This window comes from Desmodus rotundus, chromosome 6 (assembly GCF_022682495.2).
Source record: "Desmodus rotundus isolate HL8 chromosome 6, HLdesRot8A.1, whole genome shotgun sequence".
Lineage (NCBI taxonomy): Eukaryota > Metazoa > Chordata > Mammalia > Chiroptera > Phyllostomidae > Desmodus > Desmodus rotundus.
Window position 1 is genome coordinate 44,628,384 of NC_071392.1, and position 12,874 is coordinate 44,641,257.

Sequence of the window (12,874 nt, forward strand, 5' to 3'; positions counted from 1 at the left end):
TCCCACTTGGTCATGGTGGATGATCTTTTTAATGTATTGCTGGATGCAGTTTACCAGTATTTTGTTGAGAATTTTAGCGTCTATGTTCATCAGCGATATTGGCCTGAAGTTTTCTTTCTTCGTTGTGTCTTTATCTGGTTTTGGGATTAGGATGATGTTGGCTTCATAAAAAGAGTTTGGGAGTCTTCCATCAGTTTGGATTTTTTCGAATAGTCTGTGAAGGATAGGGGTTAGTTCTTCCTTAAATGCTTTGTAGAAATCTCCTGTGAAACCATCTGGTCCAGGGCTTTTGTGTGATGGGAGTTTCTTGATGACTGCTTCAATTTCCTTTGCTGATATTGGTCTGTTCAGGTTTTCTGCTTCTTCTTCAGTCAGTTTTGGAAGATTATATTTTTCTAGAAATGTGTCCATTTCATCTAGGTTTTCAAATTTCTTAGCATATAGGTCTTCATAGTAATTTCTTACGATCCTTTGTATTTCTGTGGTATCAGTTGTAATCTCTCCACTTTCATTTCTAATTCTGTTTATTTGGATCCTCTCTCTTTTCTTTTTGATGAGCCTACTTAAAGGCTTGTCGATTTTGTTTATCTTTTCAAAGAACCAGCTCCTGGATTCATTGATCCTTACAATTGTGCTTTTAGTCTCTATGTCATTTAGTTCTGCTCTGATCTTGGTTATTTCCTTCCTTCTGCTTGCTCTGGGCTGTCTTTGTTGTTGTTCCTCCAGTTCTTGTAGGCGTAGGGTTAGGTTGTTTGTGTGAACTGTTTCTAACTTCTTAAGGTAGGCCTGTATCGTTATGAACTTCCCTCTCAGGACTGCCTTTGCTGTGTCCCATAGGTTTTGGGTTGTTGTGAGTTCGTTTTCATTTGTTTCCAGGAAGTTTTTGATTTCTTCCCTAATCTCATTCTTGACCCATTCATTGTTTAATAGCATGCTATTCAGTCTCCATGCTTTTGAGTGTTTTGGGTTTTTACCCTTGGCGTTGGTTTCTAGTTTCAGACCCTTGTGGTCAGAGAAGATGCTTGATATGATTTCAATTTTCTTGAATTTGTTGAGGCTTGCTTTGTGTCCTATCATGTGGTCTATCTTTGAAAAAGTTCCATGGACACTTGAAAAGAACGTGTATTTTGCTTCTTTGGGATGAAAAGCTCTGTATATATCAGTTAAGTCCATTTCCTCTAAGGTATTGTTAAGTGACACAATATCTTTGTTGATCTTTTGTTTGGAAGACCTGTCCATTTTTGATAGTGGGGTGTTAAAATCCCCTACTATAATTGTGTTGCTGTCAATATCTTTCTTGAAATCCTCCAAGATTTTCTTAATGTATTTGGGTGCTCCTATGTTGGGTGCATATATATTTACAATGTTTATGTCTTCTTGGTGGATTCTTCCTTTGAGTATTATGAAGTGACCTTCTGGGTCTCTCTTTATGGCCCTTCTTTGGAAGTCTATTTTGTCAGATATGAGTATTGCTACCCCTGCTTTTTTTTCCTGTCCGTTTGCTTGGAAAATTTGTTTCCAGCCCTTCACTTTCAGTCTGTGTAAGTCTTTTGTCCTGAGATGGGTTTCTTGTAGGCAGCATATGTGTGGGTCATGTTTTCTTATCCATTCAGCTGTTCTATGTCTTTTGATTGGAGCATTTAATCCATTTACGTTTAAGGTTATTATCGATAGGTAGTTATTCATTGCCATTATTTCCTACCTGTGTTCCTCTGTCTTTCTCTTTTCCTTCCTTTCCTTAAAGCAGTCCCTTTAGCATCTCTTGCAGAGCTGGTTTGGTGGAGCTGTATTCTTTTAGACTTCTTTTGTCTGGGAAACTCTTTATTTGGTCTTCTATCTTGATTGAGAGCCTTGCTGGGTATAGTAGTCTTGGTTGCAGGCCTCTGGTTCTCAGTACTTGGAATATTTTTTGCCATTCTCTTCTGGCTTGGAGCGTTTCCATTGAGAAGTCAGTTGCTAACCTTATTGGGGCTCCCTTGTATGTTACTTCCTTTTTCTCCCTTGCTGCCTTTAAGATCCTCTCTTTGTCTTGGAAATTTGCCATTTTAATTATGATGTGTCTTGCAGTGGGTCTCTTTGGGTTCCTCTTGTTTGGGACTCTCTGTGATTCCTGGATTTGGGTGACTTTTTCTCTTCTCAGATTAGGGAAATTTTCCATCATTACTTTTTCAAACAGGTTTTCTATCCCTTGCTCTTCTTCTTCTCCTTCTGGTATTCCTATTATACGGATATTGTTACGTTTCATGTTGTCCTGCATTTCCCTTATTGCCTCTTCATTCTTTCTGAGCCTCTTTTCCTTTTCTTGCTCCTTCTGGGTGTTTTTTTCTACTTTGTCCTCCAGCTCGCTGATCCGATCCTCTGCTTCGTCAAGTCTGCTTTTAATTCCTTCTACTGTGTTCTTCAATTCAGAAATTGTATTCTTCATTTCCTCTTGGCTCTTGTTGATATTTTCTATTTCCTTTTTCATGTTGATATAGTTTGCAGTGAGTTCATTGTAGTTTCCTTGTAGTTTCTGGTAGTTCTCTTTGAGCTCAGAGAGCTCAGTGAGTTTCCTGATGACCATTGCTTTGAACTCAGTATCTGATAGTTGACTTGCCTCTTTTTCGGTTAGTATTCTTTCTGAGACTTCCTCCTTTCCTTTCATTTGGGAATTGTTTCTTTGTCTTCCCATTGTTTGTGAGGCTCTTCTTGTTGGCCTCTGCGTCTTAAATTGCTTTGTTCTGACTCCCTGGATTTATGATATGAACTTCTATGGTAGAATGCCAATGGGATTCGGTGGTGCTGTCTCCTTACTCTCCTGTGCTCACTGGTCTTGAGCTGACGTTTATGTGTTTAACACGGTCTAACTCTAGTCTTTTCAGCACTCCAGGTTTTGTTGTCTCACCTGTGGGAAAAAGAGAAAGGGGGGGCAAAAGAAAAGAAAAAACAAACAAACACACACACACACAAAACAAACCAAAACAAAGATGGGAAGGAGGGAAAAAGGAAATAGGAAAGGAGGAAAGGAAGGAAGGAGGGAAGAAGGAATAAAGAAAGATCGGAGGCAAGATAAGAAGGAATTTTAGCAAAAATTAAAACATAGAAATAGATAAAAGAAGGCAGGAAGAAGACATAAAAATGGTAAAGGATGGGAGGAAGAAGGAATGAAAAAAAAGAAAAAAAGAGAGAGGAAGAAGGAATTCAGGGGGAAAGGAAAAAAAAGAAAAAGGATAAAAAAAAAAAATCTTCTGTTGGCTTTAAACCGGTCAGGTTATTTCTGCTGGTGTCCTGTCTGTGCAACGGGAGGGGGTGGTTGGAAGGATTGGTTTCACTTTTCTCTCTTCCTGGGTCACACTCTTCGCTGTTTTGTAGGTGTGGTCCCTGGCAGTCAATCAGTCCGTTGATCAGCCAATCCAGCCGCTTTGGCTTGTGACGCGTGCGTGCGCAGCAGGGGAATCCAGCCGCTTTGGGTCTGTGACGTTATTTTGTGCCCTGAGCGCGCAGCCGGCGGACCAATCGAGCCGCCAGGGCTTGGAACGCTGGCGCGCAGGTGGCGGATTCAGCCGCCTTGGGGTTAGGACACTCGCCAGCAGCTTTGTATTTGGAAAACAGGCACCCAGCCGGCCCTGTGCTTGGTGAGCGCGCACAGCCCGCTGAGCCACAGGCTCTGTGCTTGGGGGCCGATCCAGCCGCCCTGGGATTGAGTCTCTCGGGCGGGCGGGGCCGCCCTGGGACTGAATCACGCGGCACTCGGTTCCGAGGTTTTGGGCCTGTGGGTGGAGCAGCTAGTCTCTGCTCCAAATTATCTCGGAGGTTTCAGGTGTGGGCGCCCCTCCGGGGTTTCAAGTGTGGGTCCCGTTCGCTAATCTGCTTGCGCGCGCGACCAGACCTCAGGTGAGCGTAGCAGTCCAGGGGTGGAGGGGGGAGGGGCGCCAGGGGCCTCGGCTACTACCGAGAGTTCTCTAATTAGCCCCTTAGTGTCTCTATTTTCTTTTTCTTTTTGAGAAATTCCTCCTTTTCAAGCCCCCCTGGTCTAATCAAGCACCTGGCTGCTCACAGCGCAGCCTGGCCCTCTCCCAAGACTCCTGCAGGAGCCCCTGCGCCAGGGCTGGCGCTTCTGCCGCCCTTGTACCGCGCGGTCCTGGGTCCCGTGGACCTTATTGTCCTTGAGCACTTTTCTTACCGTCAGATCTTTCAGTGTCCTCTATCTTTGGTCTCTGATCTTCGTATATGCTGGAATACTGTTGGCTGTTCGCTCTGCTCCTCAGATCAGCTAGGTATTTCCCTGGCGTTGAGGGGAAGTGGACTCCGCTCCCACCTATGTTGCCGCCATCTTGAAATCCTCTCTAGAATTTTCTATCTAAGCTTTTCCAAGTGTCTTGCTGTTATTTTTCAAAGAATCTCAAAAAGTTGTATTCTCAAAATAGTTTATTCTTTCACAATAGTTTGAAAGTTTTCTTTGAATCTCTCCCAATATGATTATATACTCTTCCTAATTAGTCTTTCTTTGGTGAAAATAAAGAATAATTGAATGACATAAATTTGTGATAAATTTGAATATTCTGCCAAATCTAGAGATGATGTCTTGTGTTCTTTTCCTTCTTCTCCAAAGTGCTGGCTTAGAGGCAACATTTCTGTCTTGGGTTGGCAACAGTCCATACATCAGAAAACAACCAGCATCAGGTTTCCTGGAGGTGGTGGGGATCCCAACAGGTAACCAGAGCATGGCAACAGGGAGTCTGGAACACCAAGCTCAAAGTACAAGGTATTCTATTGTAGGCAGAGAAGTCCCAGGCATAGGACTCTAATTAAGGGGCCTGGCATTAATGCCTAGGAAGCAGGGGGAGGAGGAGAAAGCAGAGCCAAACCCCAACTACTAGGCACTTTGCTAAAAGAGTGATGCAGAAATGCAGGTTAAGGCAGAGGACCTGGCCCCACCAAAAAAGGAGAGGATAGGCACCAGCTTGGGAACTTGAAAGTAGCAGTCCTGTCATCAAAACAGCAATGGCACAGGCATGGGGGTGTTGGTAAAAGGAGCACTGCCTTTGGGGAGTGCTAGGTCAAGCACTGCCTAGAGGAGCATACTCATTTTCAGCGTAACACAAATAAAACAAGCATTACCTTGGTAGAAGTCGCATTGTCCTGTTGGTGATAGTCGTGTTAGACAGATTGAGATACAGGACTCCAGAACACCCCTCAGAGATGTATCTCATTGATTCATCCTGCACAAAAGCAGAGAGAAGAATCTTACCAAAGCCTAACAGGCTTTGCTATTCTCTCTATCGTCTCTCTCTCTGCTCCGAAAAAGTATATGCATGACTTAGTCTCTTCATATTCTTTGACATTAGTGGTAAATCAAATTAAATAGAAGGTGATGGTGAAGCTCCATTACTACCCCCATTTCCCCTTTTTTGGAAATAAACCGCATTTCATGGCAATGATATAACACATTAAAATGTGAATTCTTACAAGTTCAACTCTGTGACAGGTAATTTGACCTCATGTGTTAAAGTATCAAACACTCCTGACTCATCAGATGTAAGAAAGTGATTAAAAATGGGTTAATTTTTTAATTTACTGAAATTATTATGCAGTAATAGTAAATGCCCTCAACTGGACTTCATGAAACGTGAGTCCGTGTTTACACATCTATATTTATATATAGATGTATGTGTATGTGAATGTGTGTGTAATTAGTTTTTATGGTTCTGTTACTGGATATATTGAAACAGCTGAACAGTTTTTCACCAAATTTATGGCACGTTCGTGATGGCCTGAAGTAAAATACAGGCCACATACATGCTGTACATGAAAGTCAGTGTTGGGAGCACTGTGGGAGAGAACCTCAAAGGTTCAAGCAACCCTCCCCCAGAGAGCTGAAACGGAGACACAAGAGAATGGTGTGACTGTGACCTGGGAGGGAGAGAAAACAAACAGTGACTTCAAGCATGAGCCCTTCGTTGACATTTACAAGACCAGATGGATTGCAAGCTCGATGGCAGTGGAGCAGCTTCTCGTATGGGTAACTACTCACAAAACTCTCTAGAAGGAGTAGCCGCAGGTTTTTATTTATTTAATGATGGTTGATGAGTCTTCCCAGGAACACTGAAGCGGTCAGCTTGTTTTAATTATTTATGGTGCAAAGGTTCTGGAAAGAATAGGCCATTGCAGGAAGATGTGAATTGTCACTTGGCTAGGAGACGTAGTTCGGGGAAGAATTCTGCACGGCCTCTACGGTCACCCCAGACACCACTAAGGATGGCAAAGGTTTATTTTTGGCAGGATCATTACGTTCAACATTCTATGCCCAGTTATTTCCTGAAGTCACAGATATTAAAATAACAAAATCCTGCAGGTCGAGATTCTATCACACGGGATAGCAACTGGTTGATTTACAGGGACAGCGAACCACACCTGAGAAAGGACCCAAGGTTGTGTTTTACGTTGTAAAACTGTAGTTCTGCTGTAGCAATGGTTCTATGAGCACAAGCGCAGGGCTTTCCATACACACTAGACTCCTGTCACTACTTTCAAGCTGCCAGCAATTTTTCTAGATACCCCACCACCAAAATGTAGGGTTCAGGGTTCTGTGGAAATTACAGTATAATTTTCCCAGAAGGAATGGAGAGAACAACGATAATGTGTGGCATTGGAGTTTAATGCAAACAAAATCTACCTTCAAAAATATGATACCAGTCAAATGCTAAAGTGATGACGGACCCTCTGGAGGACTCCAGCAAAAGTGCAACTGAGATGGGGCAAGAAAAGGATAGAAAGCTGGTTTAAACACTGTTACAGAGGTAGCCACAGAGAAGGTGAAAATTTGAAGATCACGAAAAGGAAGATGGAGTACGCTTTATATATCAAAGGAATATGATTTTCTCTTTGATATGAGGAGGCAAACCATTTGCTGCATTTTCTTATTTGGAAAAAAATCAAATGCATCCTATTGTCAATATTTAAAATAAGTCAAAGTTCAATCTCCAAATGTTAGAACACATAAATGCAGAAACTGAGTGTCTACATTGCAGAATGGCTTATAAATTTGTCCATAATGCACTTAAATATTTCTGAAGATAATATATTCATAAGGCAAGCTCCTTAGAAATCAAAGCTTTTTAAATGAATGTTACCCAACTCCTTAAATGTAAACTTGTCTCCCAGTCTATGTCTCAAAGGGAAAAACAACAGTAAGATACAACTAGATAAAATGATCCTCCCTCTATGTTACTAGACTCCAAAATTGGAACAGATTTTGATGTTCACAAATTCAATGCAGATGGCACTGTTTTGACTGTCTCATTTGAAAGCCAAATTTAAAGAATATGAACTTTAATTCAAGTGCAGAACTGAATCTCCCTGAAGGCAAGAACTGAAACTTGACTCAATTTTAAATCCTTGTAACACCCATATTAAATAACGTAAATTCCCTGTATACATTCATACATAAATATATCATTAACATAGAAGGTACTAAGAATACCCATAGAAAGAACAAAATAGGGTAGAAATTTGAAAGAAAGAATGATAAATGGTAAGACTGGGAGGCAGTGAGGAAAGCCCAGTTCATGAAGTCTCTTCCCCTGTGCCAAGGGGCATGGACTTCATCCTGGAGCTGGTGCTTAACGAGGGCCTGATACCGCCAGGCCCTTCATTCCAGTCCCTCCTCTCTCCTCAGGGACTTGCTTCAAGCCAGTTGCTACCAGCTTTATAAACCTAAAACAGGTTTCCCTTTCTCTACTTTCCTTCTGCCACCCTCTTAGCCACATTTCTGAAACGATAAGTTTATATGTAATGCCTCATTTTCTCACCTCTTCTCCACTTCGCAATTCAGTACAATTAGATTTCTGCTCCAATATTCCATGAAACTGTTTCAGCAAAAGGCACAAGTCACCTTCCAATTCTCAAATCCAGGAGGCCCTGCTTAGTCCTTTTCTCACCTGCCCACTTTGGTAGCTTCCTTCTGAGACCCTTCACTCTTTTGTCTTCTGTGACACCTCTCTGTTTTCAATCTACTTCCCTGACTACTCCTTCTTAAGATCCTTTGCTGTGTCTTCTCTCACTGCTACCAAGAGTAAGCATTCCCCAAGGTTCAATTCTCAGTCCTCTTCTCTTCCCATACCTTCTCTCCCTCTCGGTTGATGTTATTTATTTGAAATGGTATTTATGACATATGTAGATGTCAGCCCAAGATAGAATCTCAAGTTCTAGCCAATCGTGTCCATTACTTACTAGATATCTCCATGTAGTTTTATTCATTAAACATATACAGGATGGGGCAAAAGTAGGTTACAGTTGTTCACATGGAAAATAATACAAAAATTAATAAATAATACAAGAGTAAACTGTGTTTCATGTACTCACAACCGTAAACCTACTTCTGCCATAATCTGTATTGTGGAGTATTTACTGTGTCCTGTGTGCTCTGACTACGGCAAAGTGAGACACATCTATCCTCTGGGCCTCTCGGGCTAGAACCACTGTGATTAGGGCTACTGATGACAGGAACCCAGAAGAGCAGCAGCAAACCCTTTCCTGGGTGTCAGTGGTGTCCTGAGAAAGGAGGTGGGGTCTCCAGTAAGCCTTAAAGCCTGCCAAAGAGAAAAGCAGCCCCTGAGGACTAAGGGAAAGAGTATTCCAAATGAAGACCACAGCCTGAGCAAAGGTAAAACAGCAAGAAGCAGCTGAGCGAAACAGCAAAGAAAACATAGCAGTTTCTGGTCATTGAAGCTTAATGTGTGAGGCTGGAAAGGGAGGCAGAGGCAGACCACAGAGGATCTCCAAAGAGCTTTACCTTTACCCAACAGTGTAGATGATGAGTGTGTATAAATGATGGAAAATGGGTGTAAATGGTCGGATCGGCCTTTTAGAAGGAGTATTAATGTGCTCACAGGGTGAAGGAGAGATAGGAGGTAGAAGGAAGCCTGGAGACAGGGACCAGGAAGGAGTTGGCTGGGGTTACGCGTTCATTTCCATCTTCTTTGGCACTGCCCCCTTGAAGACCATGATAATGAGCCTATTGTTTCTGCTGGGTCTCTATTTTTCTGTCTCACACACACATGGCCTTACATATAAATATAGTTCATGTGTGTGTGTGTAATTGTTGAATAGTTTCCACTTTCCGAAGACTCTAACCTTGGACATACATCTACAGGATTCATAATAGCATTACATAAATGGGATAAAATTTCTTGCCAATGTTTAACATAGTTTGCTTTTTTCCATATTTAATCTTAAATGAGCACACAGGCATGTGTTTTGGCAAAACCTCTGTGTATTAGCCCTCCAACTTAGCAAGTCCAAATCTATGTACACAGCAGTAAAATAAGCTTCTTATACTCACCGTGAGGGTTGGACAGTCAGAGACATTCAGCTCTTGCAAATTTTTACAGAGGCCTAAATCAAACAAGTGACACATCACTGAACAACATATTACAAATGTTTAACTTAAAGTTTTTCCATCCTACATTCAATGCAATGTATTCATTAGAAAACAAACAAAAACCTTGGCAAGTAACTTATTCTAAGTATTGGTTTCTTTTCCCAGAAAAATGGTTTCTTTTGGCTTTAAAATTCAATATATATACATGTTTATTATTGTTTGAGGATTACAGAAGGAAGCAGAAAAGAGAAAAATACTACTTTGGGAAAAACAGTTTATATTTAGAGTTTTAAGCTTCAAAGCACTTAAAACCAACCTGCTTTTTTTGTGGCATGACTTCTTGCTCATTTTTTAATTTGTTTTCTGTTACCTTTTAACATTTTATGATAAAAATTTTCAAACATACAAAAAAATTGAGAGAATTGAAGAATTATACGATGAATAGACCTACCACCTAGATTCTACAATTTATATCTTATTGTATTTGCTTTATCACATTATCCACTTGTATATCCATCTCTTGATTCCTCAATTCATCTTATTTTTCATGCGCTCTAAAGGAAGTTGCAGACATCACCATACTTCCCCCAAATACTTCAACACGCATATTGTAAGTAATTCAGCAAACATAATAATTAACAAAATATGATTATTTTAGGTTAGGTTTACATACAATTTACAATGAATTACAGTTGGAGAAGTGGAAGGTTAGAAAGGCCAAGTGCCTGATTAGCTCTGGCACCAGGGGCAACTGTACAGCTTGCTTGGAAGACACATACACAAAGAGCCAGATGGCGAAGTGATACGCAATTAGCACTCTGGGTGTAGGCTGACGGGAAGTAAAACTCCAAATGTGAGACAAAAGAGAAGCGTTTAGGAGCGGGAACACGAAATGTGGATAGAGGTATGTTTGAGGCAAAGAAGGGGGGAGGCATTCTAGTGGAGGAGACCACATCACGGAGGAAAACTCCAGGCTAGGGAGTGATCCTGGCATTCACACTGCTACGATGAATAGAAAACACATCTGCCATTCATAACCACACAGCCCCACGGTAATAACAACAGAAATGTTATTAATTATAAATCCATTTTGAACATTTCTTCCTCTGCCAAGAATGGACTATGTCCTAAGTAGTAGATGCAAACCAAAACCACTCTCAGGATTGAACAATGGAAACAATCCTTTAAGATGTGCAGACCTTGGAAGTCATCGAAGATACTTGCTAAGGAAAAAAATAGATTGCCCCAAAATTATAATAACTAAGTTTATGAGATTAATATTTTCATAGAATGGTTACTTGAGAGTCATTCATGCATTCAGGAAGTTTTTATCAGGAACCTGCTTTGTGCTAAAAATTCTACAGGTACCAGAAAGACAGCAGTGAACAAAATAGACAAAAGTCTCTGCCCTTATGGAGTTTGCATCCTACTTTGGGTGAGGAGGGGGACTGATAGTAAACAAAAGAAGTTAAATAGATGCTTTGACAGGTGGTGAGAAGTACTCTGGAGAAAAATGCAACAAGAAAAAGGGTGGAGAGCAGCCAGTGAAGGGAAAGGGGTGTGACTCCAAGCGCAGCAGTCAGAGACATCTTTGCTGAGAAAGTGCCCTTTGAGCTAAACTGTGCAGGAGATAACAAGGACAGTTGCCGTGTACGCTGAGCACTTCTGGAGTCACCATTAAATATGATTGGTGATTGGAAGACAATAAATGGAAGAGGAAAACAAGCTTGGGAAGATAGTCAATGGAGTCCTCCTATTTGCGCATCTCAAGGCTATAAAAAGAAACCTCTTAATTTGTTGAATCCAATGTGATGATGAGCTACAGGTTTCAGTTTTCCTAATGCTAAGCCCTAACCTTGGGGAATATTTCCCCTGTACCCAGCACTGTGAAGTGCCTGGTTCATCCTCTCAACAATACCTAGGTGTATCCTCAGTCCCATTTTATAGATACAGAAGATGAGGCTAAATAATTAGCGTGAGGTTGCACAATTAAGCAATTAGGAGAGTCTGGATTCGAACTCAGGGCTCAAACATTTAGCCACTAAACAAGGCACATAGGAGGGTGCAGAGCCTTATACACCACCATTCTTAATATGCCTTTATTATCTGGAATGCCTTTGCTTTAAAAGAAGCTATTATCTGTCAATAACATTGCTCACAATGGTCCTTAACTAAATGTTTTTTTTCTCCTGCAACCTAGGGGCTCCACCATACCTCAGCTGGATCTCATTGTTCCTGATGTGCATTAGCTAAAATTACCCAAACTTGGATTTCAAAGGAATAATTTCATTGTTCCATCTGTCACACTAAGTAATTGGGGCCAGCTGGATGTCAGGATGCGTGTGGTTACCATCCTAACCCTGCTTTTCTTTTGTAAAGCCGCTGAGCTCCGCAGGGCAGACCCTGGGGGTGTGAAAAACCAAACGAATCATGGCCTGGTAGGTGGGGGCCGGAGAGGCTCCAACCCGGTCAAACGCTCCACACCAGACCTCCCCTGTGAAGTGTACACATATCTTCATGAGAAATACTTAGATTGTCAAGAAAGGAAACTACTTTATGTGCTGCCTGGCTGGCCTCACGATTTGGTGCACATGTTGTTAGCAAGAAACAAGATCCACGTATTGAAGAACAACATGTTTTCCAAGTTCGGAAAGCTTAAAAGCTTGGATCTGCAACAGAATGAGATCTCCAAAATTGAGAGTGAGGCTTTCTTTGGCTTAAATAAACTTACCACTCTCTTACTGCAGCATAACCGGATCAAAACCTTGACAGAAGAAGTGTTCATTTATCTGCCTCTCCTGAGCTACCTGCGCCTTTATGACAACCCCTGGCACTGTACTTGTGACATGGAGACACTTATTTCAATGTTGCAGGTTCCAAAGAATCGAAATTTGGGGAACTATGCCAAGTGCAAAAGCCCACATGAACTAAAAAATAAGAAACTACGGCAGATAAAATCTGACGAGTTATGTAATGAAGAAGAAAAGGAACAATTGGACCCGAAACCCCAAGTGTCAGGGAGACCCCCCGCCAGGAAGCCGGAGGTGGACTCCTCTCTTTGCCACATTTATGTGTTTCCCATACAAACACTGGACTGCAAAAGGAAAGGTTTGTAAGTTTCTTATTTTTTCATTTTTCACAGATGATTTTAAATATTCTTTGAATCTTATAACTCTACCTACACCTAACCATGCCTTGGAGTTTCTGGTGTAACTTCCCCCAAAATCTTTCTCCAATGACAATGCACCCTACTCCAAGCTTTTCTGGAGTTCAAACTCAAGGTGGTTGGTGATTTAGGGAATATTAGAGGAGGGCAGGAGGAACAGCAAATAAGGGTTCTAATCTTTTTTTTAAGTTAAAGAATTGTATTTATTCATTCATTCATTTATTATTTATTTTGGTTGGTATTTTTTCCATTACCATTTATCCCCTTCACACACCCCTCACCCCCACAATCACCACACTGTTGCCCTTGTCCATGAGTCCTTTTTTTCCTTTTTGCTCAATCCCTCC

The 12,874-nt window shown here is 41.4% G+C and overlaps 2 protein-coding genes across 3 annotated transcripts in view; one reads left to right on the forward strand and one right to left on the reverse strand.

The window, feature by feature from the left end:
- Positions 1 to 12,874, reverse strand: part of FBXL13 (F-box and leucine rich repeat protein 13) — a 287,440-nt gene that overhangs the window by 127,167 nt on the left and 147,399 nt on the right. For both annotated transcript variants that reach the window (XM_045193852.3, XM_024558073.4), the window contains exons 10-11: positions 9,323 to 9,375; positions 5,101 to 5,201 (exon numbers count right to left, since the gene is read on the reverse strand). In XM_045193852.3, the coding sequence (XP_045049787.2) occupies positions 5,101 to 5,201; positions 9,323 to 9,375 (154 nt within the window). The remainder of the gene's footprint in view (positions 1 to 5,100; positions 5,202 to 9,322; positions 9,376 to 12,874) is intronic.
- The window catches only part of LRRC17 (leucine rich repeat containing 17), a 46,938-nt gene that overhangs the window by 13,475 nt on the left and 20,589 nt on the right, over positions 1 to 12,874 (forward strand). The window contains exon 2 of the mRNA XM_024557477.3: positions 11,562 to 12,469. Coding sequence (XP_024413245.2) covers positions 11,698 to 12,469 — 772 coding nt within the window. The 5' untranslated portion in view covers positions 11,562 to 11,697. The remainder of the gene's footprint in view (positions 1 to 11,561; positions 12,470 to 12,874) is intronic.